This window comes from Juglans microcarpa x Juglans regia, chromosome 2D (genome assembly GCF_004785595.1).
Source record: "Juglans microcarpa x Juglans regia isolate MS1-56 chromosome 2D, Jm3101_v1.0, whole genome shotgun sequence".
NCBI classification, from domain to species: Eukaryota; Viridiplantae; Streptophyta; class Magnoliopsida; order Fagales; family Juglandaceae; genus Juglans; species Juglans microcarpa x Juglans regia.
The window spans coordinates 25,383,693-25,410,615 of record NC_054596.1 but is presented as its reverse complement, the minus strand read 5'-3'; the positions used below and the strand labels follow the sequence as shown (position 1 = coordinate 25,410,615).

Genomic DNA, 26,923 nt, shown 5'->3' with positions numbered 1-26,923 from the left:
AAGTTCAATAATCCCCAGTTCCTTTCTCGAGAATAATAATAATCCACAAAAACTACTCTTCTAAGGTACATCGAACACTGGTCAAGGAATCCCAAAATGTTGTTTCATAATGTTATGGTTCCAATTGTAATAAGGAAAGTAGAGTAATGGATGGAGGAATATTTGTAAGGAATTGAGAAATTTCGTATAATGATTGGAAGAGATTTGGCTGACCATGTGTCTAGGGATGGTAGGCCGAGCTGTAGTTCTATGAGGATCATTGTATGGTGAACAAAGAATTCCAGAAGGAACTCAAAACTTCTTTTTTTTTATAAGTAAAAGTATATTATTAAAGAATTGGCAAAGCCATGTTCAGTACAATGAATGCCCTAACTACGTAGTAGCAAAGGATATAAGGAAGTTATGGAAATCTTGACCATTAAAATTTACAGCTATAGTCCTAGTACAAAGAGTTCTAAAAAAGAAAACTTTTAGTTCCTCCATCGATCTCTCTTTGGCCTTGACTGTCCGTTCATTGTGCTCCTGCCACACACACCTCATGATGCAAATAGGAAGCATTTTCCATGCATCATAGATAGCACTCCAAAGTTTTATTTAGGGCTTTGGCTGACCATATGTTTGGGATGGTAGGCCGAGTTGTAGTTTTATGAGGATCATTGTATGGTGAACAAAGAATTCCAAACAGAACTCAAAACTTTTTCTTTTGATAAGTAAAAGTATATTATTAAAGAATGGGCAAAGCCATGTTCAGTACAATGAATGCCCTAACTACGTAGTAGCAAAGGATACAAGGAAGTTATGGAAATTTTGACCATTAAAATTAATGATTATAGCCCAAGTACAAAGAGTTCTAAAAAAGAAAGTTTCTAGTTCCTCCATCGATCTATCTTTGTCCTTGACCGTCCGTTCATTGTGCTCCTGCCACACACACCACTTGATGCAAATAGAAAGCATTTTCCATGCATCGTAGATAGCACTCCAAAGTTTTATTTAGGGCTTTGGCTAACCATGTGTTTGGATGGTAGGCCGAGCTATAGTTCTATGAGGATCATTGTATGGTGAACAAAGAATTCCAGAAGGAACTCAAAACTTTTTCTTTTGATAAGTAAAAGTATATTATTAAAGAATGGGCAAAGCCATGTTCAGTACAGTGAATGCCCTATTCAGTACAGTGAATGCCCTAACTACGTGGTAGCAAAGGATACAACGAAGTTATGGAAATCTTGACCATGAAAATTAACGGCTATAAGCCAAGTACAAAGAGTTCTAAAAAGAAAGATTTTAGTTCCTCCATCGATCTCTCTTTGTCCTCGAACGTCCGTTCATTGTGCTCCTGCCACACACACCACCTGATGCAAATAGGAAGCATATTCCATGATTGCCTCTTAGATCTGTCCAACTAGCCAGCATCGCCACTACTGTCTCTGGCATGACCCAACACAAGTCTAATCTACAGATTCACCCCCATTCCTACACATGCAACACCAATTTGCAATGATAACCCTTCGTTTCCTCAAATTATCCGTTGTGAGGATCATACCCAAGGAAGCGGTCTACACAAAAAACCCTACTTTGAGAAGCGCCTTATGTCTCCAAAGCCTTTTTTCATGGAAACTGAATATGACGCTCTTGTGAAAGAGACTTATAAAATGAGCGAACAAAGAATAGGCCTTTACCTGTAGGTGTCCACCACAATAAATCAGCAAGTTGATTACTCAGTAAGAATGAATACAAAAGGCTGAAACACAAGGATCTTAGTGTCAGATTGAGACCTGATCTTCCTAAGTTCATTTTGGAAGGCATTTTTTTGAAACACAAGGATCTACCCTCAACCACATTTCTACTTATCATCCACAGTCTAATGGTCAAACAGAAGCCCAGAATAAGTGCCTGGAGGGCTATTTGAAGTGTTATGCAGGAATGAAACCACACAAATGGGAGCAATGGCTGGCTTTTGTAGAATGGTGGTAGAATACCCCATACCATACTTCCACAAAATTAACCCCATTCGAAGTCTTGTATGGCTATCCCCCACCCCAACTTATTTCCTATGTACCCGGGACATCAGCAAATGAGTTAGTAGATCAGACACTCCACAACTAAGAACAGATCTTGAGTCTACTAAAAGAAAATCTTGAAGCCCCTAGAAATAGGATGAAAGTCTATGTTGATAAGAAGAGAATTGAAAGAAAAATTGAGATTGAGACTGGGTCTACTTGCGGTTGCAACCATAAAAAGAAAAGACTTTCGCAACATGGTACAATCTGAAGTTATCACCACGTTTCTATGGACCATTTCAGGTGGTGCAGGAGGTGGCTTATAGTTTGAACTTACCGATTGCTTCTAAAATCCACCCCACCTGTGGTGCCTCTAGACTTTGCTTTGGATCGGATGGACATCTGAAGTGTTGAGACATGAAATACAAGATTACCTACCCCAGTTCATGATAGATAAAAATGCAATGTTCCTAACATGTATCCAACAATATACAATATTTGCAGCGGATAATTTTTTTTCTCCTTGAGCAACATTATGCACCAAATTAATAATATCCCAAACACTTAAAACATGATCCATACATACTGAAAGGATAAACATCCATGATTACATTGCGGGTCTCAGAAGATTGTAATCTCAAAAGTATGGGAGATCGAGCTCCATAATTACATCACCAAAAATATAACTACTGAGCTAGTTCGTCAAGTAACTCAGGTAACTTGACCAACGATGCCATAATACTGTCCAAAATCTAACCAAGGAGGCTACAAGCTCCGCCTCACTTCGGCGCCGGCTAATCAACCTCCTCCAATTGACCAGGCTTTGTTCCCTCTCTTTGACATGACACATCTCCTACCATTCAGAGGGGAATGGTAGTTAGGATGACCACGAAGAGATTTGAATACAAATCTCAATAAGTTAACAGAGAACTTACACATAGGTTAATGATATATGCATGATAGTAAAGGCATGCATGTATAATCAAAGTCATAAGCAAGCATAAAATAACTTAACGTGTAACATGTATGACTGAACGTGAACTTGAAACATAACTGAGCGTGAACTTGAACATAGTATGAACGTGAATGTGAGATACATGAACTTGGAATCTTGTTCAATAAGCTTGATAAATAAAAGTAACCCTACATGGGTCCCTTTGAGCCATGTGTCCCTACCAATTATCGCATCACAACACAAGTATCTACACTAGCTATGAGTGCTTAACATATGTGTCAGTTGATATGTATCTGCACTTGCTATGGACACACGTATTGTACGTATCCCATGTCAGGTATTTGTACCTGCACGAGTACGTATAAAATGAAACTAAAATGATGGTGGCACCATTGGCGTTAGTGTCTGCTGCTCTCCGGTGACCAATTAATTAGGACCCATTCGCAACTCGTTGATCTTTACCTTGTCAACCCAGGGAGTTTCACACTAGTTTAGACACTTCAGCGTGAACAAAAGAGTTTCACTAGGATATTTCCTCATCCTAGTACTAAGGGTATGATAGACATAAACAGATTTGACATGACTTGAAAGGATGTTCCCGAGATACACAAACTGTACTCAAGACCAAAATGTGACATGAAATGAAAGGACAGAAGCCCTGACGTAACGTAACATGACATGAATGTGAGATGAAAAACATGATGTACTATGAGACAGAAAATATTTCAAGCATGACATAACATATAACAAACAACATTTCGTAACATGGCATAACATGTAACATAAATTATTTCATAACATGGCATAAAATCTAATAGAGAATATTACATGACATGATATACATGTAACTAACACGATATACTTGTACCAGATATCAATACGTGACAGAATAAATTGTGTAATAGATAATCATTAAGTGACATGGCATAGTATGGCGTATATGATAACATACATACATAAATTGTAGTTTCCTTACCCATCACACAGACACAGTAATCTAATAATAACTTAAGAGCTAACTTATAGTGATCGTCGCATCTTACGAGGCAAAGCAAGAAACACAAGAAATTGTAAGTAGGAGTTCTAAATGTTAGAAACTTAATCATTAACAACTTAATCATGCGAAGAGGATGGTTAGCCATGGGTGGGGGGAAACTTCCTCAAGAATTTTTGTCAAGGTGGCCAAAATTTGTGCGGCTTAATGGGCCTTAAACAAGTGAGCTTCATTTGGGATTTAAAGAGGGTTTGGTTAGAGTTTGAAACGCTATTAAGTTCAAATCTAATTTTTCTTGGCCCAATCAAATTTCCAAGGTTTAAGGGGTTGGATAATAATGTCATAACATAAATTTGATGAATTAATAGAATGTGGAGTGATTTATTCAAGTGATTAAGCTTAATGCTCGAAATCTGATCAAATAGAGTTTGGAGGCCAACTTTAGAGTTTGGAAAAACCGTTTACAGTTTCGGTTTCAACCAAGCTTTTAGGGTTTCAATTGGATTCCAATCATTTAGGGTTTCATTAGGGTTGAAATCGTCTTTGTTTTGGCACAATTTAGATATTAGATGAAATAAGGTTTGCGTAGGTGACATGATCTCACACCTTGATTTCTTTCACAATCTATGTCATGGTAGGGGTGATACCCACATATGAGGGGTGGGGTCACCTCTTCCCCTTCCCTGCACCCCGCCCTCGCATATGCGGGGGGTGATGTTTCGAGCCCCGCACCCCACCCCTGGAGGCGGGGCGGACATCCCATCAGCCTCACCCCTCACCCACTTCAAGGGTATTGATGCCCCATTCGGCCTAAAAATTATTTTTGTATCCAAAAAAATATTTTTGGACCTAAACTAAAATTATTATATAATTGAAATTTTAAATTAAAATTAAAATATATAACAATAATTTAAAAACTGATAACATAAAAACTATGTTATCAATTTTTAAATTTGTTAGACTTGATCACAAAAGTATTAAACTTGTTCATAAGATTGTATTGTGGATTGGCCTCCTAGGCTAACTTTTATATAGAAGGCCAAGGCAATACAAGAGTCTTACTTGAACAATATGAGACTCAAAAGTGAGTCTAATGGTTGAAGAGTCCCTTCTAACCACCAACATTTCTTATGCCCAATATGCTCCAATTGAAAAGTTATCCACCCATTGAAAAGTCCTAGTCAGTTCCAAAATCCTGCTTCCCTCTATCCACCTACCAACCCTTCTTTACAATATCGCTATTTCAAAAACGGTGTATGTCACACCCCAACAACCGGTCCCCTCAAATCTCGTGATATTTGAAAAGTCTCCCAACATTGAAGAGTCCTACTCCTTGAAAAGTCTTCTAATGGTTGAAAAGTCTTCTCAGTTGAAAATCCTACTTGGTTGAAAAGTGCTGCCCGATACAATTGGGAATTATCCCTGCAATATTTGAGATTTAAAATATTATAAAATCATGCTCAAATATATCTCAGTGTGAATAGATATTAAATTCAATAACATAAATTATATCTCATTATTTATATTCACATTTTAGCATTTTAATCCAATAATAAGATATTTAGAGTGCACTTTCGCTCACTCATCACACCCCCCAATTTACTCATTGCTAGTTCTTAGCAATTTTTATGCCAAAACAACGAAAGAGACTAAAGAAAATCACACACAAAGGCCACAAAGTCACACATTCTAGATTCACATATCAAAGCAATCTTAGGAATTCAATAACCCTATCACAAGCAATCCAACTATAGCAATTCACAAAGTGTGTGTGTGTTCCAAACTATATTCATCTAACCAGAAGCCCTGACACATGCGACATCAAGAACATCTCAAGTGAAAGGTTCAACTCCAAAACTCATGGGTATGAAAGTGTTTCGTGCAAGGATTCTCTCTATGGAGTTTAAAATGGGTGTACACACACTCTCATGGGAAATTAGGCAATTATGTACAAGTAACAAACAAACATTGATCTTATGATAGGAACACTAACTAATGAGATTTCCACCACTCTTTCCAAAAGCTAACATAGGATCAAAACGGTCAACACAAAAGGTTGTAACATGGCTTGAGTTCGGGGTTAAATTAAAAATGATTCAAAAACTTCCAAGTACATACAAAGGGAATCTTATCAAATATATCAGTAGACCACACTTCTCACTTGATGTACTCTCCAACTTTGCAGATCATCGAATAATAATGATTTTCCTTCTTATTCTTCTCTTCTTCTTTTTTTTAACAATTTGATGAGCAAACATATGCCACTTTGGTATTCTTGTCATTTCTACCCAACTTTGACTTTTTTTTTTTAATCTAACACAAAAGAAAGAAAATACAAATTCCACACCTAGTATACATTTGAAGTAAAAAGGGTAGAAAAATCAGTGTATTATTCTCCAATGTGGAGAGGCATGGATGATGTGGGCATATGAAAAGAAAAAGCTACATGTGTTTATTGGCTCAAAGTTGGCTACTAGGGGTCTATGATGGAAATGGTTAGCTTGAAAGGATCAAACGTTGATCCTAAGTTAACCTTTGTCATATCCCTAGCATATCCACCATCTTACCACAAACCATGTAATGATATTAAAAGAATTGTCCAATTTAACAGATCAATGAACACTTATCACAATTTACTGTATTTGTAGGCTCTCAATCCTCTCCAAAACTCACATGAATACTTAAGCAAAAGAGTTTTCTAACTACATGTGTCAAACTACCATCTTACCACAAAACTTGGATGAGTGCATTAGAGATTCTGTGAATGCTTCAGCAAAAAATGATTATGGTAGGTTTGGTGAATTCACGATGATGGCTATGAATGAGAATGAGTACACATGTGAAAATGATGCACGTGTTATGCAAATTAAAAAAATTTGACATATGAAAATATGCCACAGAGTTCCAACAAGTATTTTAAATACTGAATTTGTACCACCACCCTCAACTTAAATGAAACATTATCCTCAATGTTTAAAAATCAAATTTGAATGGGGAGTAAGTAAAAATTGTAGAATACACCTGATGAGTGACGTGAGTAGCGCGCCAAGTACCAAAGATGGTAACCTGAAATGACAAAATCAAACTAACTTGCAAAAAAAAAAAACAAAGAAAACAATAGCAAATAAAAAGGAAAAGAAAGAAAATAAGAGAAAACAAAACAAACAAAACAAACAAAACAAATAAAAAAAAACATACCTGCGTGGTGTGGTCAAGGTTGATAGACTCGATCCACAAGTGGAATGTCTTCCACTACCGGAACTTGCCTATCAATTAATACTTTAAGGCGTTGACTATTTACTTTAAAGATCCGACCATCTTTATGATCCTCTATTTCTACCGTCCCATTTGTAAAAATATTCTTCACTACAAAAGGGCCGGTCCACCTAGACAGAAGTTTTCTTGGATACTTATGGAGTCTAGAATCATATAAGAACACTCGATCATTAGGTTTAAACGTTTTTCTCAAAATATTTTTATCATGAAACGCTTTCATTTTAGCCTTTTAGATTCTAGAGTTCTCATAAGCATCATTTTTCAACTTCTCTAACTCAGTCAACTGAATCTTTCTAATCTTACATGTTTCTCCCATGTCAAAATTGAAATACTTGATGGCCCAATAAGCTCGATGCTTGAGCTCCACAAGTAAGTGGCAAATCTTTCCAAAAAAAGCCTATAAGGTGATATGCCTAAAGGAGTTTTACAAGCTATACGGTAGGCGAAAAGTGCATCAACTAGTCTCAAAGACCAATCTTTGCGATCCGGGTTAACCCAATAGAAATTTGGTCTTCATGGATGTAACGCCTTAAAATTTGGCCAAGGCAGTATTTGAAAAGAAAATGTTCATCCCAATAGAAATTACATACCTCAGTCATGAACTTCCTTTTGTCCTGAGCGCTCCAATCCACTGGTATCTCACTTGCAGCCAAATAATTTACAATATGAGCAAACCATGGTAGAGAAGTAATAGAAAGTAAATGTTCATCGAGAAAATCATCCCTGATTGGCAGGTGGCCAAAGGTGTCCTCAAATGTGAGCCTCGAGAGATGGTCAGTCACTACGTTCTCCACTCCTTTCTTGTCTTTGATGGTGATGTCAAATTCCTATAAAAGTAAAATCCACTGTATTAATTGTGCCTTAGCATCCTTCTATGTAAAAAGGTACTTAAGGGCTGCATAATCTGTGAAAATAATAATAGGAGAATCAATCAAGTAAGCACAAAACTTATCCAAAGTAAACACTACACTAACAACTCTTTTTCAATGGTGGAGTAATTTATCTGAACACTATTTAGAGTTCTATTAGCATAGTAAATGATAAAAGGCTATCCCTCTCTTCATTGTCCAAGAACAGTACCTACAAAAAAACCACTAACATCACACGTGATCTCAAAAGATAAAGTCCAATCATGTGGCTGCATTATAGGTGATGGGGTAAGTTTTCCAATTAGCGTTTTAAAGGCCTCTTGACAAGCTTGTGTCCACTCAAATGGGACATCTTTAACTAGGAGGTCACATAGTGGTCTAGATATGGTGGAAAAATTCTGTATGAACCTCCTATAAAAGCCCACAAGACCAAGAAAGGATCTCACATCCTTTACTGTCCTAGGTGTAGGCAACTTAGAGATTAATTCAATTTTAGATTGATCAACCTCTATCCCCTATAAGAAATAATATTCTCTAAGACAACACCTAAAGGTACCATAAAGTGCATTTTTTCTAATTCAAAATCAATTCATTCTCCTCACAACGAGTCAACACTCTCTCTAAATTCAATAAGCATGCATCAAAAGAAAATAAAAAAACAGTCAAGTCATCCATAAAAACTTCCATGCAATTTTTAACCATGTCACTAAAAATGCTCATCATGAAACGTTGAAAAGTAGCAGGTGCATTACACAATCCAAATGACATTTTATGAAAAGCATAAATACCAAAAGGACAAATAAAAGTGGTTTTATCTTGGTCGTCTAATGCAATTTCAATTTGATTATAATCAGAATAACCATACAAAAAACAATAGAAAGGATGACCAGCCACACGCTCAAGAATTTGATCAATAAAAGGGAGAGGAAAATGGTCTTTCCGGGTGGCAGCATTCAATTTTCTGTAATCAATGCACATTCGGCACCCAGTCATAAGTTTTGTAGGGACTAACTCTCTCAGGTTATTCTTCACCACAGTAACACATGACTTTTTAGGAACAACCTGTGTAGGACTTACCCATTTACTATCACCAAACACTATATGATTCATGCATCTAATAGTTTTAACATTTCATCTCTACAATTAATGGTGCTTCCTCTTAACTGTACACAAATCCTTGAGAACTTTTGCATAAGTAGGAACTTGTTTAATCACATGCAAAAGAGGAAGATTGATTTTTACTTGACTTAGATTCTCTAGGATTTTATTGTTAGGATCCAGAGTTCGCTTGCTTGATTTTAAAGTTTGAGGGAATGGTATCTTAACAAGACTCTTCGTCACCTCAGGATCTTTGGGTAATTCGGCATCACTACTATCTTGATCCTTTTATACATCCTCTGATTTGTTCATTGTTGGGATGTGTATTGACTTACCACTTCGTGTCACAATGACATTCACATCCATCAAATTCGTTTGTGCAATATGTTGACCATGGGGTGCGAATTGAGCTTGAGAAGGGAACTTACCTCACTCATTCACACTCAATGAGCTCATCAATTTGGACACTTGACTCTTTATCTCCTTGTTTTCTTCAACAACCTGTGTAATAAAAAATTCAAACTTTTGGTTAGTCTTACCTTATGCCTCAATAAAAGCATGCAAAGTGTATTCTAAAGGACTCTTAGAAGATGAAGGTGCATGATATGATCTAGGGGGTTGTGTAGGCGGCTGGTTTTCAGACTTCCAGCTAAAATTGGGGTGATTGCACCATCCTGAATTATAGGTATCGGGAGAAGGTGTAAAATACTTCTTGTACATACCTAAGGCATTACATTGTTCCTCATACATTCCTCTCATTTCAACAAATGTGGGGCACTCTTGAGCTAGGTGATTTATCTCACCACACACAAAACATGGCCCAAAAGACTTTGCATGATTAGCCACAAGTATTGGCTTTAAGTCCTTTGTCTTTAATACCTCTAGCTCCCTAGTAAGCATCTCAACCTTAGCCTTTAGGTTATCCTTTTCCTTGAGATGGTAAATTCCACCACCATTTGGGTGCAGGTCTTGACCTATTTATACTCTCAGTAGCACTAGGTCTAGTCCAAGTGTGAGCTTTTTCAGCAAGCTCATTGAGTTATTATATGGCCTCATCAGGATCTTTCGGTAAGAACTCACCATTACAGATCATCTCCACAAATTGGCTCTCTCTAGGCTTAAGTCCCTCATAAAAATAGCTCACTAAGCTCCAATTCTCATACCCATAGTGAGAACACATACTCAACAACTCTTTAAATCTCTTGCAAGACTGATACAAAGTCTCACTGTCCTTTTGTGCGAAGATGAAGATTTTCCTTTTTAAAGCATTGGTCTTATGTTGTAGAAAATATTTATTAAAGAAAACCCAAGTCATCTCATTCTATGACCCAATAGATCGTGGTCTTAACGAGTATAGCCGACTCTTAGCCTATCCTTTAAAGAGAAAGTAAAGAACTTAAGTCTCACAACGTCATCAGTTGCATTTTGACTATGAAAAATCACAACTATTTCCTCAAACTCCCTAATGTGCACATATGAATTTTCATTTTGAAAGCTATAAAAATTAGGGAGTAACTGTATCATCCCTGTTTTAAAATCCAGTTGGCGAGTATTAGCCGGAAACATGATGCATGATGGTGTGGTTGTGCGTGTAGGGTGAAGGTAATCCTGAAGAGTTCTAGTGGATTGATATTCGTGTTCACTCATTTCTTCGGGACTAGATGGATTGTCAAATAAAAGATTTTAAAAAGTTTGATTCTGACTCTAGCACAGGCCTACAAGCAAATCTACCTAAGGCATATCTATATCTGTGCATGCAAGGTAACAAAATATTAAAAAAAATAAAAATACTATAAAAAAAAGAAGAAAAAAATAATGCAACAAGCTAAAAGAACAAACGAAGTTACTGCCTTTATAAACTGCTGAAAAGAAAAAATATCTATCAATTCTTCTACCGTCTCCCTGACAATGGTACCAAAATTTGATTACGCCCAAAGAATAACGCGGTAGTTGTAACACAGCTTTGGAATGTCGATTCCACAAAGAGACAATTAAAAGAATAGCAGGAAGAACAAAGAAACTAAAGCAAAATATTAAATGATTAATGGAAAACAAAGATTAATTTTAAATGTAAATTAAAGTGAAGCAAAGTGACTAACAGAAAAAGTACTCAAATTTGACGAACAGTAAAGCGTCGGGAGTCCCTTGCACAAATCCAGTATTTTAATTATTCTTAATTCATTGAATAACTCAATTGAGAACTGAATTCCAAAAATTTTCAATTGGAAGGTATAGATTTATAAACCAAAATTAAACCAAATGTAATCCTCTGAAAAATCATTCACCACTTTTAAAATACGTAAATTATTACCCCTATTGAGAAAATCCAACAACAACAATATACTCAGGGAGCGATATTGCATCAAAGTATTAAATCAATATAGATAAATAATTGATCAAAACATAATTAAAGAACTAATCCATTCAATAGAAAAAGCATGACTGAGTCCATAAACAAAATAAATTCTATGATTATTCGGAGAAGAAAACATCAACAATAAATTGAAAATGATAAAACAAAAGAGTTTTAGTAATTGAAAATCAAATACATAAATTAAAAATATCATCTATTTTGCAAGTTCATCCCTAGTCCTACTTAGGAATTTAGATGTCCATTTGAGCAAGAACAACAAAAACTCTCCATAAGGAAAAGCCAAAAAAATAACCCAAAATCATCTGAAAACTCCTTGCGTACCTGCCCTCAAAATGGTTGAAGAGTCGCCCCTAACCACCAACTTTTCTTACGCCCAATATCCTCTAATTGAAAAGTTATCCACTTGTTGAAAAGTCCTAGTCGGTTCCAAAGTCCTGCTTCCCTCTATACCTACCAACCCTCCTTTACAATATCGCTATATTTCAAAAACGGTGTATATCACACACTCCACCAACTGGTCCCCTCAAATCTCGTGATATTTGAAAAGTCTCCCAACATTGAAGAGTCCTACTCCTTGAAAAGTCTTCTAATGTTGAAAAGTCTTCTCAGTTTCAATCCTGCTTGGTTGAAAAGTGTTGCTCGATACAATTGGGAATTATCCTTGCAATATTTGAGATTTAAAATATTATAAAATATACTCAAATATATCTTAGTGTGAATAGATATTAAATTCAATAATATAAATTATATCTCATTATTTCTATTCACATTTTAGTATTTTAATCCAATAATAGGGTATTTAGAGTGCACTTTCGCGCACTCATCAACCTCCTAGGCCAACCTTTATATAGAAGGCCAAGAGTCTTACTTGAGCAATGTGGGACTCACTTTTGAGTCCCACATTACTCAAGTAAGACTCTTGTATTGCCTTGACTTTCTATATAAAGGTTGGTCTAAGTGGTCAATGAAATACATGTACAATCTTGTGAACAAGTTTAACACTCTTGTGAACAAGTCTAACAAATTGTAATATATATTTATATATATACAATTATATATATATATATATTATAAAAGGCGGGGGCGGGGCGGGGGTGAACCTCATCCCGCCCCCCACATCTGGCGGACAGGGTGATCAGCCTCGCCACACCAGGGGCAGCGCGCCCGGGCCTTGTTGCCCACCCTTATCTCATGGTTCCTTTTGGTGCCAAGTGTCCAATACTATCCATCAAGTGTGGCTAAGATCTTGCCAAGTGTCCAAATAAAACTTCCCTAACCTAATTTGGATATTCCACATAGTGATTTTAAAAACATTGCACTAGGTGCTACTATTGAGGTTACTATTCACTTCAGAAAAGTAAAAAATAAACTTGGCACTGAAAAACCCTAAACATGCATAATAAACTAACTATGCAATTCGTTTATTGAAATTCAACCCGCAGTGCCTCAAAATAAATAAAACGTATTTTCGAACAAGCGTTCCGACTGAAAATTGAAAATGAGATTATTGCACCATACAATCCTAAATAACCAACTAAGTCTAATAGCGCAGACCATATGACATTCTGACACTTCAACTATCTCAAATCAATAAAATCGCGTTTTGGGCACCATAGTGAGTGGCAATACTAACTACGTTGACAGACTAAAACCTACGCAATTGATCAATTTGTAAAAACTTATGGAGTTTTCACGAGATTCCTAAAGCTTAAAGAAATTCTACTATTGAATTTCTAGTGGGTTGTTACATCACCTTTCACGTGTTTGCCTGACAAAAAAATCGGTGCTCAGATACAGCCCATAGCCACGCTTCCACCTGTCGATTCACACGGGGAGATACAACTTGAGCTACAGGCCATTGTGGACCGCCGTATGAAACTACATGAGGATCGCACCGTGACAGAAGTTTTTGTCAAATGGTTGGGGGTCACAATTGAAGACAATAGTTGGGAGACTCTATGGAAGCTCCAACAACTTTACCCACACATTGTGGGCAATGCGCTATAAAGGAGCGAGATGTTGTCAGAAATCCTAGAAGATAGAGAACGGAAAGAAGAGAAGAAATAAAGATATGAGGAAGGAGAAGTCATCGAAGCTGTTTAGTTGGAAGTGAAGAATTTTAAATGTTATCGTTTTGAGTTGTAAGGGATGCTGCGTTTTGGGGGTTAATTGATACGTTGCATTTTACTTTGGTGTTAGGTGTTGGGCATGTAATAATATTTTGCGTTTTAGTCAAATAAAATGCAACGTTTAGCTACTGTGAGCTTATGCTTGTTTCTTTTACTATCAAGTTAGTTTTTTCTTTATTCTGTTATGCAAGTCGTGGGGGGAATTCTGTTAGAGAGGTCAGGAGAGTATTAGGGGAAGAGGAAGAGAAGGATTTTTATCATCTTTGAACCTTTTTTTGGGGCTCCCCACATTCTTCTTTTGTATCTTTTTTTTTTTTTTTTTTTTTTTCTAGTTTATACTTAAATCTTGTTGGTAAAAAAAGAAAAAAACGGCTACTCTAAAAAGATTGTAGTAACTACTCCTAAATATTAATCAAGATATAAAATTTATAAATTAATAAATAGAACTACTCACTATCTACAAATAGAACTTTCATATGGTACATATGTAAGGGTGTAAAAAAAAATCGAGAAATCGAAAACCTAGACCGGACCGGCCCAAACTGGTCAAACCAGTCCAGTTTTGGACCGATCCAGTCCGAAACCGGTTTCTATAATGGTAAAATCTGCCGGAACCAGTCCGGTTCCAATTCTAGGCTTTTTAGGCCGGACAGGATTGGTTCTATATAATATATATTTTAAATTATTTTTTTAATATTATATATATAATATATAATAATATAAATTAATTTAAAAATGAACTGAAATTGTAAAACTTTAAACTGAAATTGATAAATCACATCAATTGAAAAAAATAATCCTAAATATCAAAAGATTTGAATTTATATGCCGAAGTTGTAAATAAGATCACTAAAATATTATTTACCAAAAAAGAAAGAAAATCACTCAAATATTATTACCAAATTTTTATGGCCTAATAAATTCTCAATATATTAGTTTTGATAAGTACATAATACATAGTAAATTATTAATGCTAATATACATTAGTATATAATATATATTAATTATAATTTACATTTTATGACCCAATACTAATAGTCTAATACTATTAGTTGATTGTTTAATAAGAAGGTTTCCTTATTAAAAACATGTCAAGAGGTGTTAGTGCAGTTTTTTTTTTTTTTTAATAGTAACAAATTTTAGAATAAAAGTATAAAACTGATTTTTTTAAAGTAGTTTTTTTTTTTATAAATAGATTTTTTTTTTTACAAATTTGCATTTTATTAAAACTGGATCAAACCGGATGTACCGGTTTAGGGAGTAACCGGTGCGTAATCGGTTTTTTAAAATGTAAAACCAGTACATACTGGTTCGGTCTTCAATTTTGTCTAAAACCGGACCAGACTGGACCGGTTACACCCGTATGAATCATATAAAAAACAAAGTTTTCTTCTCAAAAGAAACTATGCAATCCATCTAATCTATACACAATACTTTTATTTAGGGTTTCAAATCTTCCATGATTCTACAATAATATATTGTTTCACGAAGTTAAGGTAAAAAATATGGGGAAATAGTTGTTTGCACGACTCTATCCCTAATCAATTGTGTTTCACTTAATCCCTAATCAATAATTCATTTAAATGACTTATTTTATTAGTTTAGAATTATTGGGTTTAATTATAAGAAGGACTTAAGGGGGGTCTATTCAAGGGCATGTTGGGAAATTTTTTATTTTGTTGAACTAGGGTTTTAAGAAGTACTGTAGCGAACTAGGATTTCAAAAGTACTGTAGCGCTGTACTGTAGCAGCGGCACTATTCACTCAGGGGTATTTTTGGAAGTTGGGGCTTTATTTTGGTTAGGATTTTAATTAGGTTTTGATTTAAATACTCTTTGTTGCCTCATTTTAAGAATTTCATGAAATTTGTTGAATTTATTCATTGTGAGTTGAGTTTTACTCATTTTGTTCTTGATTAAACTTTTGAACTTATCAAAAGTAAGTCACAACTTTTGTGGCGTTCCTCCTTGTAATCTGGGTTATTGAGACAGGTTCTTCAACGGGTCTAGGTTTTAATATAATCTAGGTTCTTGAAACGAGTTCTCATCGGGTCTAGGTTCTCCATCCATTGACTTGATTTTGGCTTTCTTGGTTGAGTTTTCAAATTGATTGTGGGTTCAAGGGATTCTATTTCCTACGGGTTCATATCAAGGTGACTTCGAAAGGAGTAGGTTGCGATGAGGGACTCCCGAACAGGTGGGCTGTCGAGTTGAGTGGCTTCCAAGCTGAAGGGCTTCCGAGCTGAGGGGTAGGTTCTAGGTTGAAGAGGTGCCGTGTGGTGCTCCCGAGCAGGTGAGCATGGAGCAGGCTGTGACGAGCCAAGATAAGAGGCTGGTCTGAGACAGAAACCTCCGACGGCCCAAGTGGTGGTCACCGGTGGGTCAGGCAACTCATGGGAAATCGTCGTGAGCTTCCGAGTTGCATGGGGCCAAGTTTTGTCCCACAGTAGTGCACGGTGTGCATGGCCAGCTGTTGCCGCCAGTCTTCTGGGCTGGTCATCAACCACCTCAGAGGCAACAAACAGTGCTGGGCAGTCGCTGGTAGCCTAGCTGTGTGACGACAGGGCTGAGCTGTGTATTTTCACCACACGGGAGGTTGCACACGTGGCACAACTACCTCCGTTAGGGGGGGTGTCGGCAAGGCACCAGTGGAGACAAACAACGTCGGCGATCCTTGTGGTGGACATTGGCGTCCTCTCTTGCTGTGGCACGATGGAACCGTTCGGGGATCCCCTTGCGCTCTTAGATGTGGTGCGCAAGGGCACTGTGCCCGACCCTCGGCGATGAGGGTGGTGGTCGCAGAGTCAGAAACAGCCTGTGGTCTACGCAATGACCGCTGGAGGCTCAACTGGACGTGCAGCGCGGTGCCGCGGGATGCTGGTGCACCTCGGCATGCTCCTGAGCACTGTGCCCTTGTATTGCACCCCGCTTCGTGACTATTATGCACTCTTAAGTATTTGCCTGGTGGCTGGGCTTGGGCCTAACTATTTTTACCCCCTCACAATCTTTTGTCAAGGGTAAGAAGTTTGTACAATGTATGATGAGCCCAACTAAAGAAATTTGACTTTTATCATTATTTGCGTTATTTGATTACAAATATGATTCGAGGTGGTATAAAATTTAAAATTTTGTTAATTGGGATGAAGATATTTTAGTGCATGTTGGTGCGTAGATTTTTTGATTAAGTAATATTAGATACAGTTTTAAGATGAGCAAATTATGTATACTCCTTGAGTAAGCCATTTAATAGTTATTAACCTTTCAAAATTTTCAGTACCATAAAAATCTCAACAAATATCAAAAGACATTTTTTATATATTTATCCCTTTCTACTCTAAGCCCTAATAATAGATAGGAGCTTTATTTATAAAATCCTAATCGGACAATCTTGGTTTGAGAATATAAGAAGGGACATGGTTTTGAAACTTCGATATAATTGGACAAGAAATTAGACTTGGCCTTTACCAAAACAACAAACCATCTAACCTAGTTGGTGAATTGCCTCAAAATGAAACCCATTTAACTCATCACCCAATTACTTTTATTAACTATGAAAATGAATTACTTAAAAGTCTAATCCGTGTAGTCCATTACCGATTTGTTTTTATCAAATGTGTACAGAAAGGAACTAAACTAGCGTATGATATAGAACAACCTCCCTTCTCTAAAATTTTAAAAAGCCCTCACAGAAGGTCAAATTTTTAAAATTTCTTTTGCAATTGTGTTTAGTTCCGGTATAAGTTCTTAGTTTACCTTTGTTTGATTAGGAGTAACTATTTATGGATACATGATATTTTCATTCTATTATAGGATGTTAAGTCAATTAAAACTAATGTTTATATAAAAAATTTTAATTATATGATATAATTTGATATGATGAGAGTATCGTATCATTATTATGAAAGTACATAATAATTCTCTTTTGAATAAATAAGAATTATATGTGGTTGACTTTCAATCCAATATTTTATTTGAAAGCAAAAACAATGCAAACTTCGGGTAGACATACAAGACAAGAAGAAAACAATAATGCCAACTCAACTCAAGAAATCATGGCACCAAGCTCTCATTGGAATCCTCCCGAGACAGATTGGATTAAGATAAATTGGGATGTAGCAGTCAGAGAAAGATGTCATAGAATTAGAGTTGGGATTGCAGTTAGAGACTCTGAGGGGGATCTACTGGCTTCATGCATGCAACCATTACAATTCTGCTCACAAGCTGATATAGCAGAAGCAAGAGGTTTAATATCAGTTGCCAAGTTGTGTAGTGAGCTCAGTTTGTAGAAAGTAGTTTTTGAAGAAGATTCACTTTAGGTTGTAAATACAGTAAAACAGAATGTTCAGAAAAATGGTATGCCTCAATGCCTTGTGAAGGATGTGCATTTGATCTTAACAGGTATAATTTGGCACATAACACATGTCAAAAGGAATGCAAATTAGGTGGCTCACCAGCTAGCATAGAAAGCACTTTACCAGAGTTGTAAGATTATTGATATTGATTGTATCAACCCAAATATAAGTGCTCAAGTTATAACTGAAGAACAAAGATCAGGTTTTTGTACAAATGTAATAGTTGTAGCATAGATTAATGTCAATGTGTTAGGCTCTTGAAATGCAGTGTCTGTTCTTGACCTTAACAATGTAATGGCTGAAGGCCATAATGATGTTTGTTGAATGAAATTCGAAGTTTCAAAAAAAATAATAATAATGCATATATAGGGACAATTAGACACACCATTGAATTAGAGAGAGAGAGAGAGCGGGGCAGCAATTTGGGCTGGAAAAGAGAGAGAACGAGAATGGGAAAACGGGTGTTGGTGGGCTTCAAATAATGTGGAGCAGTCCATTACACGTTTAAAGAAAGATGGCCTCAAGGGTTTCGGACCAAACTTTGACCCAATTTAAGTGGGAACTTGAAACCCTTGGGTTACATTCTCTCTCACTCAGCCTTGTCAGTTGTCTGCTGTATCTCTCTCTCTCAGCGCCGCTCTTTACTTAGCTCGTTCTTTTATGGCGGCGGCTACCTCTTCAGTCTCTCCGGCTCTTTCTGCGCCTTCATCGTTGTCGTCTTCTAAAACCCTTAAACCCGTCTCTAAAACCTTCAGTCTATGTTTCGCGACGTCGTTTTCGAAGGGCCTGGGGGCTCTCAGAGCTACAGCCCCTGGTTTTGTCGGTGCGTCTGCTCTCGGTGCCAAAATGGTTTCGATGCCGGCCATAAAGCCCCTGACCTCGCTTGATTTCGAGACCAAGGTCTTTAAGAAGGAGAAGGTCAACCTCGCTGGCCACGACGAGGTACATAGATTTCTCTCTCTGTCTGTCTTGTTCTCACGAAATGTACGAGGGAAAGCTTGGGAAAGTTATAGCTAATGTTCGTTTTATTTTCCTGGATGAGTCAGATGTGTAACATTTCTTGGTGATTTGCGTAAATACTCGTGTTGATTTTCTCTCGTTCTTTCTGGGGAACCAAAAAATTTCTTGGAATTATTCATTTTCTTAGTATGGTAATCTATTTATATGTGTCAGAAAATTTTCTTGACTTAATAAGATTCATGCACTCGCAGCCACATATATAAATAGATGTCTCTGCTGCAGAACCGAATCGAGTTTTTATAATTTTAATTTGCATCCCTCATACTCTATCTATACATCCAACGGACCAACAATATTCTCTGTTTTAATGGTGAATGATAGTTTTACTTTTATATATACGCAAAACAGAACGGTGAATGATAGTTTAGTGCTATATAATTGTTAATGCAGTATATTGTGAGAGGAGGGAGGGATTTATTCCCTTTGCTGCCGGATGCGTTCAAGGGGATTAAGCAGATTGGTGTTATTGGCTGGGGTTCCCAGGTAAATTAATTGAGCTCAATATTATATCTTGATCATTAGCAATTACTTGAGTAGATTTATGTGACTTGTTATCAATTTTGAGGAGGTATCACTTTTTTTTTGATTGGAAAAGAGTGTATCTAATATCCATTGAGTGCACTTTTTTGTCCAAGTCGTACTTGCACAAAAAATTAATTTCTACGAGAGATTTGAGTTGTTTGCCTATTCTTATGATCGATAAAATCTTATTTCTCGATAAAAGAAAATTTGAGATGTCAGTGAGTTGGGAACTAATAAGCCTTTTCAAACTTCTCTGAGGCATTTTGCTTATAAATGGCCATGGAGGAAATATTTTGCTTATACGTAGTGTGGTATCTTGTTATTTTTTGTGCAAGTTGGTTAGAAGATAATTTGCAGTACTTGATTATCGATCATTACTTTTTTTTATAAGTATGAGAGAAATATTATTGATATGAATGAAATAGGCATAGCCCGTGTACACACAGGAAGTATACAGAAGAATACCGAACTACATTCTATGAGCGATTAACTAAAGACAAGAAATCATGATCATTGTCCCGTTTAGTACAATAGCAGAAAACCAAAGCAGTAAAGTGTGGAGAAAAAAATTCTTCAGCTCCGCCATTGTGTGTTCCTTATCTTCGAAGCAGCGTGTATTCCTTTCCGACCAAATACACCACATGATACACAACGGGATCATCTTCCACACTGCTGCCACTTGATGACAGCCTTGCATCTTCCTCGAACATCCCAACAAATCCACCACCCTCATAGGCATAAAGTTACCTACTCTTTATTGACCTATTAGTTAACCACATGCTATTGTTGTTCATCGATCAGTACTGCTATTGTTGTTTATTTTTTTATTATTTTTGCTTAACCTTGTAATTTACTTGCATACCCACGGGAACATGAGTTTTGAACTCTTTACTCCACCAGCACCACATGCTTATGAAGCTGGAGGTGCCATTTTGCCCAAAGGCCATTGGCACTTTCTTATGCTTGGATACTTTATTTCCTCCCCATTAATTCATTACTTTCTCACCCTTGTTTTCTTGAATGAAATTTTGGACATAGTTTGGACATCTGTTCCCAGAAGGTGTGGATATACTAACCTCTGTTTCTTGTGTTTAGGGACCCGCTCAAGCTCAAAATTTAAGAGATTCTCTTGCTGAAGCAAAATCTGATATCGTGGTCAAGGTAATTATTATTTTTTATGTTTTATTGAGTATATTCGCTCTAGGCTTTTACTGTTTAGTCATCTGTGGTTTATTGCTTCTGACAGATTGGACTTAGGAAGGGTTCCCGTTCCTTTGCTGAAGCTCGCTCAGCTGGTTTCACCGAAGAGGATGGCACTCTAGGTGATATATGGGAAACTGTCTCAGGCAGTGATCTTGTGTTGCTACTGATATCTGACTCTGCACAGGTCAGTTGATTGCACACTGGAATTTTTATTTTTGAATGCCAATTAGATTTATATTTGTGCTCCCCTTGCGTGTGGTATTAAAGGCTGTTATAGGATTTGGAGTTATATTTTATTTATCGAGTCTTTTCCACAATTTGTCTTAATTCTGTTTCCAAGCTTAGTATTTTTCACTTAATTGGATGCATTTTCATAATTACTTTCAGGCTGATAATTATGAAAAAGTATTCTCCCACATGAAGCCAAACAGTATACTTGGGCTTTCCCATGGTTTTCTTCTTGGCCACTTGCAGTCAATGGGACTTGATTTCCCCAAAGACATCAGTGTGATTGCTGTGTGTCCGAAGGGAATGGGTCCTTCTGTAAGGAGACTTTATGTACAAGGAAAAGAGATAAATGGTGCGGGGATTAATTCCAGTTTTGGAGTCCACCAGGTACCCACCCTCTCTCTCTCTCCCTGTCTCTCTGTATCTCTCTCCTTCTCAATTGATTATTTTGTGTCTCTGTAGGATGTTGATGGTAGAGCCACAGATGTTGCCCTAGGATGGTCAGTTGCTCTTGGCTCTCCTTTCACATTTGCCACAACACTAGAGCAGGAGTATAAGAGTGACATATTTGGGGAACGTGGTAAGTGTTGCTTCCTACAGTTGTACTTCATTTTTCCTTTAATAATTGGACTTAAATTTTGCTCATGTGCTTTATAGGCATTTTACTTGGTGCTGTTCATGGAATTGTGGAGTCCTTATTTAGAAGGTATACAGAAAATGGAATGAGTGAAGATCTCGCATACAAGAATACCGTTGAGTGCATCACTGGGATAATATCAAAGGCCATCTCAACCAAGGTTGGATTCTAGTGCTGAAATTCAGAACTCATTCCTTTCCTCCTGCATCCGTGTATATACATTATGTATGGATATTTTATTGACAATGGTTTATGTGCTCTTCATAAAAGGGCATGTTGGCTGTGTATAATTCCTTGTCAGAAGAGGGCAAAAGGGAATTTGAGACTGCATATAGTGCATCATATTATCCCTGCATGGACATCCTGTATGAATGCTATGAAGATGTGGCCAGTGGTAGTGAGATCCGCAGTGTTGTCTTGGCTGGGCGTCGCTTTTATGTATGTTTTCTCATCTATTTTTGGGAAATTGATATGTGATGTCAGTGTGGTACTATCATAGAACTTGGAAGCTGATAGCTTTTGTAACTTTATGATTGTCTCAGTTCTTTCAATCCTTAAATTGATTCAGGTAATATTGATTTTATATGAAGTAACCTGGATATTCCTTTATTTTGCAGGAGAAGGATGGTCTACCAGCTTTCCCAATGGGTAAAATTGATCAGACCCGGATGTGGAAGGTTGGTGAACGTGTCCGATCAGCTCGGCCAGCAGGAGACCTTGGCCCATTATATCCTTTCACTGCTGGTGTTTATGTGGCATTAATGATGGCACAGGTATGAGCCTCCTTATTTAAGGAGATGGTATCATAAACATTTTCAGTAGTTACCTTGCACAATGCTGTAGTTTTGAAGCTTTCTTATATAACATTTTCAGTAATATAGCATTACAAAAGCGATAGGTTTCTCTTGGTTAAACTGATTTTAACCTTAGTCCTTCAGACATTCTCACGGCAATGATGCCTTTGGAGTTGAACCTTCCATTTTAATTTCCTTTTCATTGGCGTTGCCAAACCTCCATTCTATCTAACAAATTTCTTTTCGATATTCTTTTTCAAAAATCCAGATTGAGATATTGAGGAAGAAAGGACACTCATACTCCGAGATCATTAATGAAAGTGTGATTGAGTCGGTTGATTCCTTAAACCCCTTTATGCATGCACGTGGAGTTTCCTTTATGGTTGATAATTGTTCGACAACAGCGCGATTGGGATCAAGAAAATGGGCTCCACGTTTTGATTACATTGTCACTCAACAGGCTTTGGTTGCAGTTGACAATGGTACACCCATAAACCAGGATCTCATCAGCAACTTCCTGTCAGACCCAGTGCATGGAGCCATTGAAGTATGCGCCCAGCTGAGACCTACAGTTGACATTTCGGTGCCCCCAGATGCAGACTTTGTCCGACCAGAATTGCGCCAGTCTAGCAATTAAACGTGGTTACCTTGAGACGGCAAGTATAATCGCTTCTTGAATGGTGTTTTAGGGTGGAGTTGTAAAATTTAGGAGCGCACTGGTTTTTATCATCTAATCTGGTTGGCTTAGTTATTCTATGTTTTATGTAGGACTGCTATATGTTTATGTTCCTTGACTGTTGAAGGAATGAGACGTGGCACTGCATGTTGTCTTAGTGGTGCGACTAAATTATTCTAGCTATGTTTTTGGTGTTGGCTATGTTTGTTTTGATTAGTTTCTATGAAACATGGTCGGACTGTTTAGAAATTTTTGCTGTTGGACATGGTTCAAATAATTGCATGGCTGTATTAAATGCTTTTTCTGGGTTTTGCCTCTTCATCGTTTGTTGCACGGGTATTACTGCCTATGTTATTAATGAGAGAAATAGGCATAATACGAGACATATGCTCGAGCAACCTCATGATTGTCTAGAGATTCCATTAACATCCATGCACGGTTGCTAAAAAATCAACCAACTTTTGCCGCAGCACTCAAGCTGACCTCTAGCAAAGAAGTTCCATGAAATCCAACATCACGATGAAGTAGTAAGTGATCAACAGACGGTCCACCTTTTTTCACACATACAATAATAATTCATAAAAATGATTTGGCATTTACATAGGTGTAACGTCTCACTCTCCACGGTTAATAAATACGTCATTTTTTAAATAAAAAATCACGAGAACTGGAGTGCTATTATTGAATCTGATTTAAAATTATTCTTTTATTCTAAAAGAAGTCCCAAATACAAATACTAAAATCATAAACACCGAAGCATTTATTAAAATTTTTCAAAACCTCTGCCAAAAAAATCGTAACTTAAAATCTCTATACATGATATAGGCCACCGTCACGTCTCCTCTCGTCTTGCAGCTCTACATTTATAAATATTCTGACCTGGGTGGCTTAAAAATATGAAAACAAACTAAAATGAGTCAATGACTCAGTAAGAAACTCATCATGACGTAAACATACTTAATAAAAGATTTTCATAAAATATTTCTTACTGAGAATTAAAATCATGACTGATGTTTATGTTATGCATGATTGATTTATCTGAATTAACTGACTGGTTTGATTTATCTAATTTATCTGACTGGCCAACACATTTAATCCTATGTGCAAGGTTGTGCATCGGCCTCACGTCCTACGGATGAAACAGAAGTTGGATTCATGTAATAAGTAAAGATCTGGCATTTCTATGGATTACAAGTATGGCTTTTTCTGATGAAACGAAAGTTGGAGTCATGTCACAAGACAAAAAATTCCAATTCTTTCGTGGTAAAAAGAGTCCAAATCCTTTAAGTCATGTTGTTGCCTTCTTCCTGATATGAACCCGCGGGAATGAATTCCCTTGAACCCACAATCAATTTGAAAACTCCCCAAGAAAGCCAAAAATCAAGTCAAGGATGGAGAATCTAGACCCGATGAGAACCCGTTTCAAGAACCTAGATTATATTAAAATCTAGACCCGTTGAAGAACCCGTCTCAAGAACCCAGATTACAAAGGAGGAACGCCACAAAGGTTGTGATTTACCTTTGATAAGTTCAAGAGTTCAATCAAGAACAAGAGGAGAAAACTCAACTCACAAATAAAATTCAATATTGTCTAATCTCTCAAATGAGGCTACAAAGAGTTTTTAAACCCAAACCTAATCAAAACCCTAGCCAAAATAAAGCCCCTTTTTCCCAAAATTACCCTTGATGAACAGTACCGGCTACAGTACCCGCGGCTACAGTAACCCCAACAATAAATTGATGAAACCCTAGTTCCTAAAATGTAACTTTCCAAATAAGCCCTTGGCCAAAATACAAGGCCTTCTTGAAAACCCTAGTTCATTGAAAATAAGACGTGTGGGCCAGGCATCTTCAAGCCCACTTATTCTAAACTAATAAAATAAATCATTTAATCAAATTTGAAGTCTCCAATAACAATAGGCCCTATCTCTAAGTCATGTCTTCCACAGCTTGAATCAAGTGGATCAAAGCTGGTTCTCCTTCTTTCAAGCCCCTCTTGAGTGTTGGGCTCTTGCTAGCTTCATCCCAAGTGGATTGCACCAATCCGTGCATTGCTTCCTTGATCTTCTTGGCCCTTGATCTTGTAATTGGCCCATCTGGAATTTGCAAATGATCTTTAAGACTAGGCCCACCTTGGTTCCTATCATTCCCCCTCTCCTCAAAAGGATTCGACCTCGAATCTTCACCTACATCAAAAGGAGAAAGATCAGAAACATTGAAAGTTGCAGAAACTTTATACTCACCTGGAAGATCCACTTTATATGCATTGTCATTAATTTTCTCAAGAATTTGGAAAGGTCCATCTCCTCGAGGATGTAACTTAGTCCTTCTATGGGTTGGGAATCTTTCTTTGTGCATGTGAACCCAAACCCAATCTCCTGGTTCAAAGATGACACGCCTTCGTCCTTTATTGGCTTGGGACGCAACCCTTTCATTCTTTTGGGCAATTTGAAGCCGTACCCTCTCATGAAGTGACTTTACTAACTCCGCCTTCTTTTGTCCATCCAAACTACTCCTGTCATCAACAGGTAAAGGCATCAAATCCAAAGGAGTAAGTGGATTAAATCCATAAACAATTTCGAAAGGAGAGTATGAAGTAGTAGTATGCATCGTCCTATTATATGCAAACTCTATAAATGGCAAACAATCCTCCCAAGTTTTAAAATTCTTATGAACAACAGTGCGTAAAAGTTGAGTTAAAGTCCTATTAACTACTTCAGTCTGACCATCAGTGTGCATTGCTTCCTTGATCTTCTTGGCCCTTGATCTTGTAATTGGCCCATCTGGAATTTGCAAATGATCTTTAAGACTAGGCCCACCTTGGTTCCTATCATTCCCCCTCTCCTCAAAAGGATTCGACCTCGAATCTTCACCTACATCAAAAGGAGAAAGATCAGAAACATTGAAAGTTGCAGAAACTTTATACTCACCTGGAAGATCCACTTTATATGCATTGTCATTAATTTTCTCAAGAATTTGGAAAGGTCCATCTCCTCGAGGATGTAACTTAGTCCTTCTATGGGTTGGGAATCTTTCTTTGTGCATGTGAACCCAAACCCAATCTCCTGGTTCAAAGATGACACGCCTTCGTCCTTTATTGGCTTGGGACGCAACCCTTTCATTCTTTTGGGCAATTTGAAGCCGTACCCTCTCATGAAGTGACTTTACTAACTCCGCCTTCTTTTGTCCATCCAAACTACTCCTGTCATCAACAGGTAAAGGCATCAAATCCAAAGGAGTAAGTGGATTAAATCCATAAACAATTTCGAAAGGAGAGTATGAAGTAGTAGTATGCATCGTCCTATTATATGCAAACTCTATAAATGGCAAACAATCCTCTCAAGTTTTAAAATTCTTATGAACAACAGTGCGTAAAAGTTGAGTTAAAGTCCTATTAACTACTTCAGTCTGACCATCAGTCTGCGGATGACAAGTAGTGGAAAATAAGAGCTTAGTACCCAATTTCCCCCACAACACCTTCCAAAAGTAGCTAAGGAATTTAACATCCCTATCAGAAACAATACTCTTAGGTACACCATGGAGTCGCACTATCTCCCGGAAAAACAAGTCAGCTATGTTGGTTGCATCATCTGTTTTATGGCATGGAATGAAATGTGCCATCTTACTGAATCTATCCACAACCACAAAAATAGAATCTCTACCCCTTTTGGTCCTAGGCAGCCCCAAAACAAAGTCCATAGATATGTCTACCCATGGCTCACTAGGAACGGGTAAGGGTGTATACAACCCATGTGGCAAAACCTTAGATTTGGCCTTTCTACATGTAATGCACCTTCCAC

General features: G+C 37.2%; 1 protein-coding gene across 1 annotated transcript; it reads left to right on the top strand.

Annotated features, from left to right (window-relative positions):
* The first annotated feature begins 18,579 nt into the window (after positions 1-18,579).
* LOC121249827 (ketol-acid reductoisomerase, chloroplastic) lies at positions 18,580-23,422 on the top strand. The gene is made up of 10 exons (XM_041148634.1): positions 18,580-18,985; positions 19,454-19,546; positions 20,681-20,746; positions 20,832-20,972; positions 21,176-21,403; positions 21,479-21,596; positions 21,674-21,813; positions 21,924-22,091; positions 22,271-22,426; positions 22,716-23,422. The coding sequence occupies exons 1-10, from the start codon at positions 18,704-18,706 to the stop codon at positions 23,082-23,084; spliced, it is 1,761 nt and encodes a 586-aa protein (XP_041004568.1). The 5' UTR covers positions 18,580-18,703; the 3' UTR covers positions 23,085-23,422.
* Positions 23,423-26,923: the final 3,501 nt, after the last annotated feature.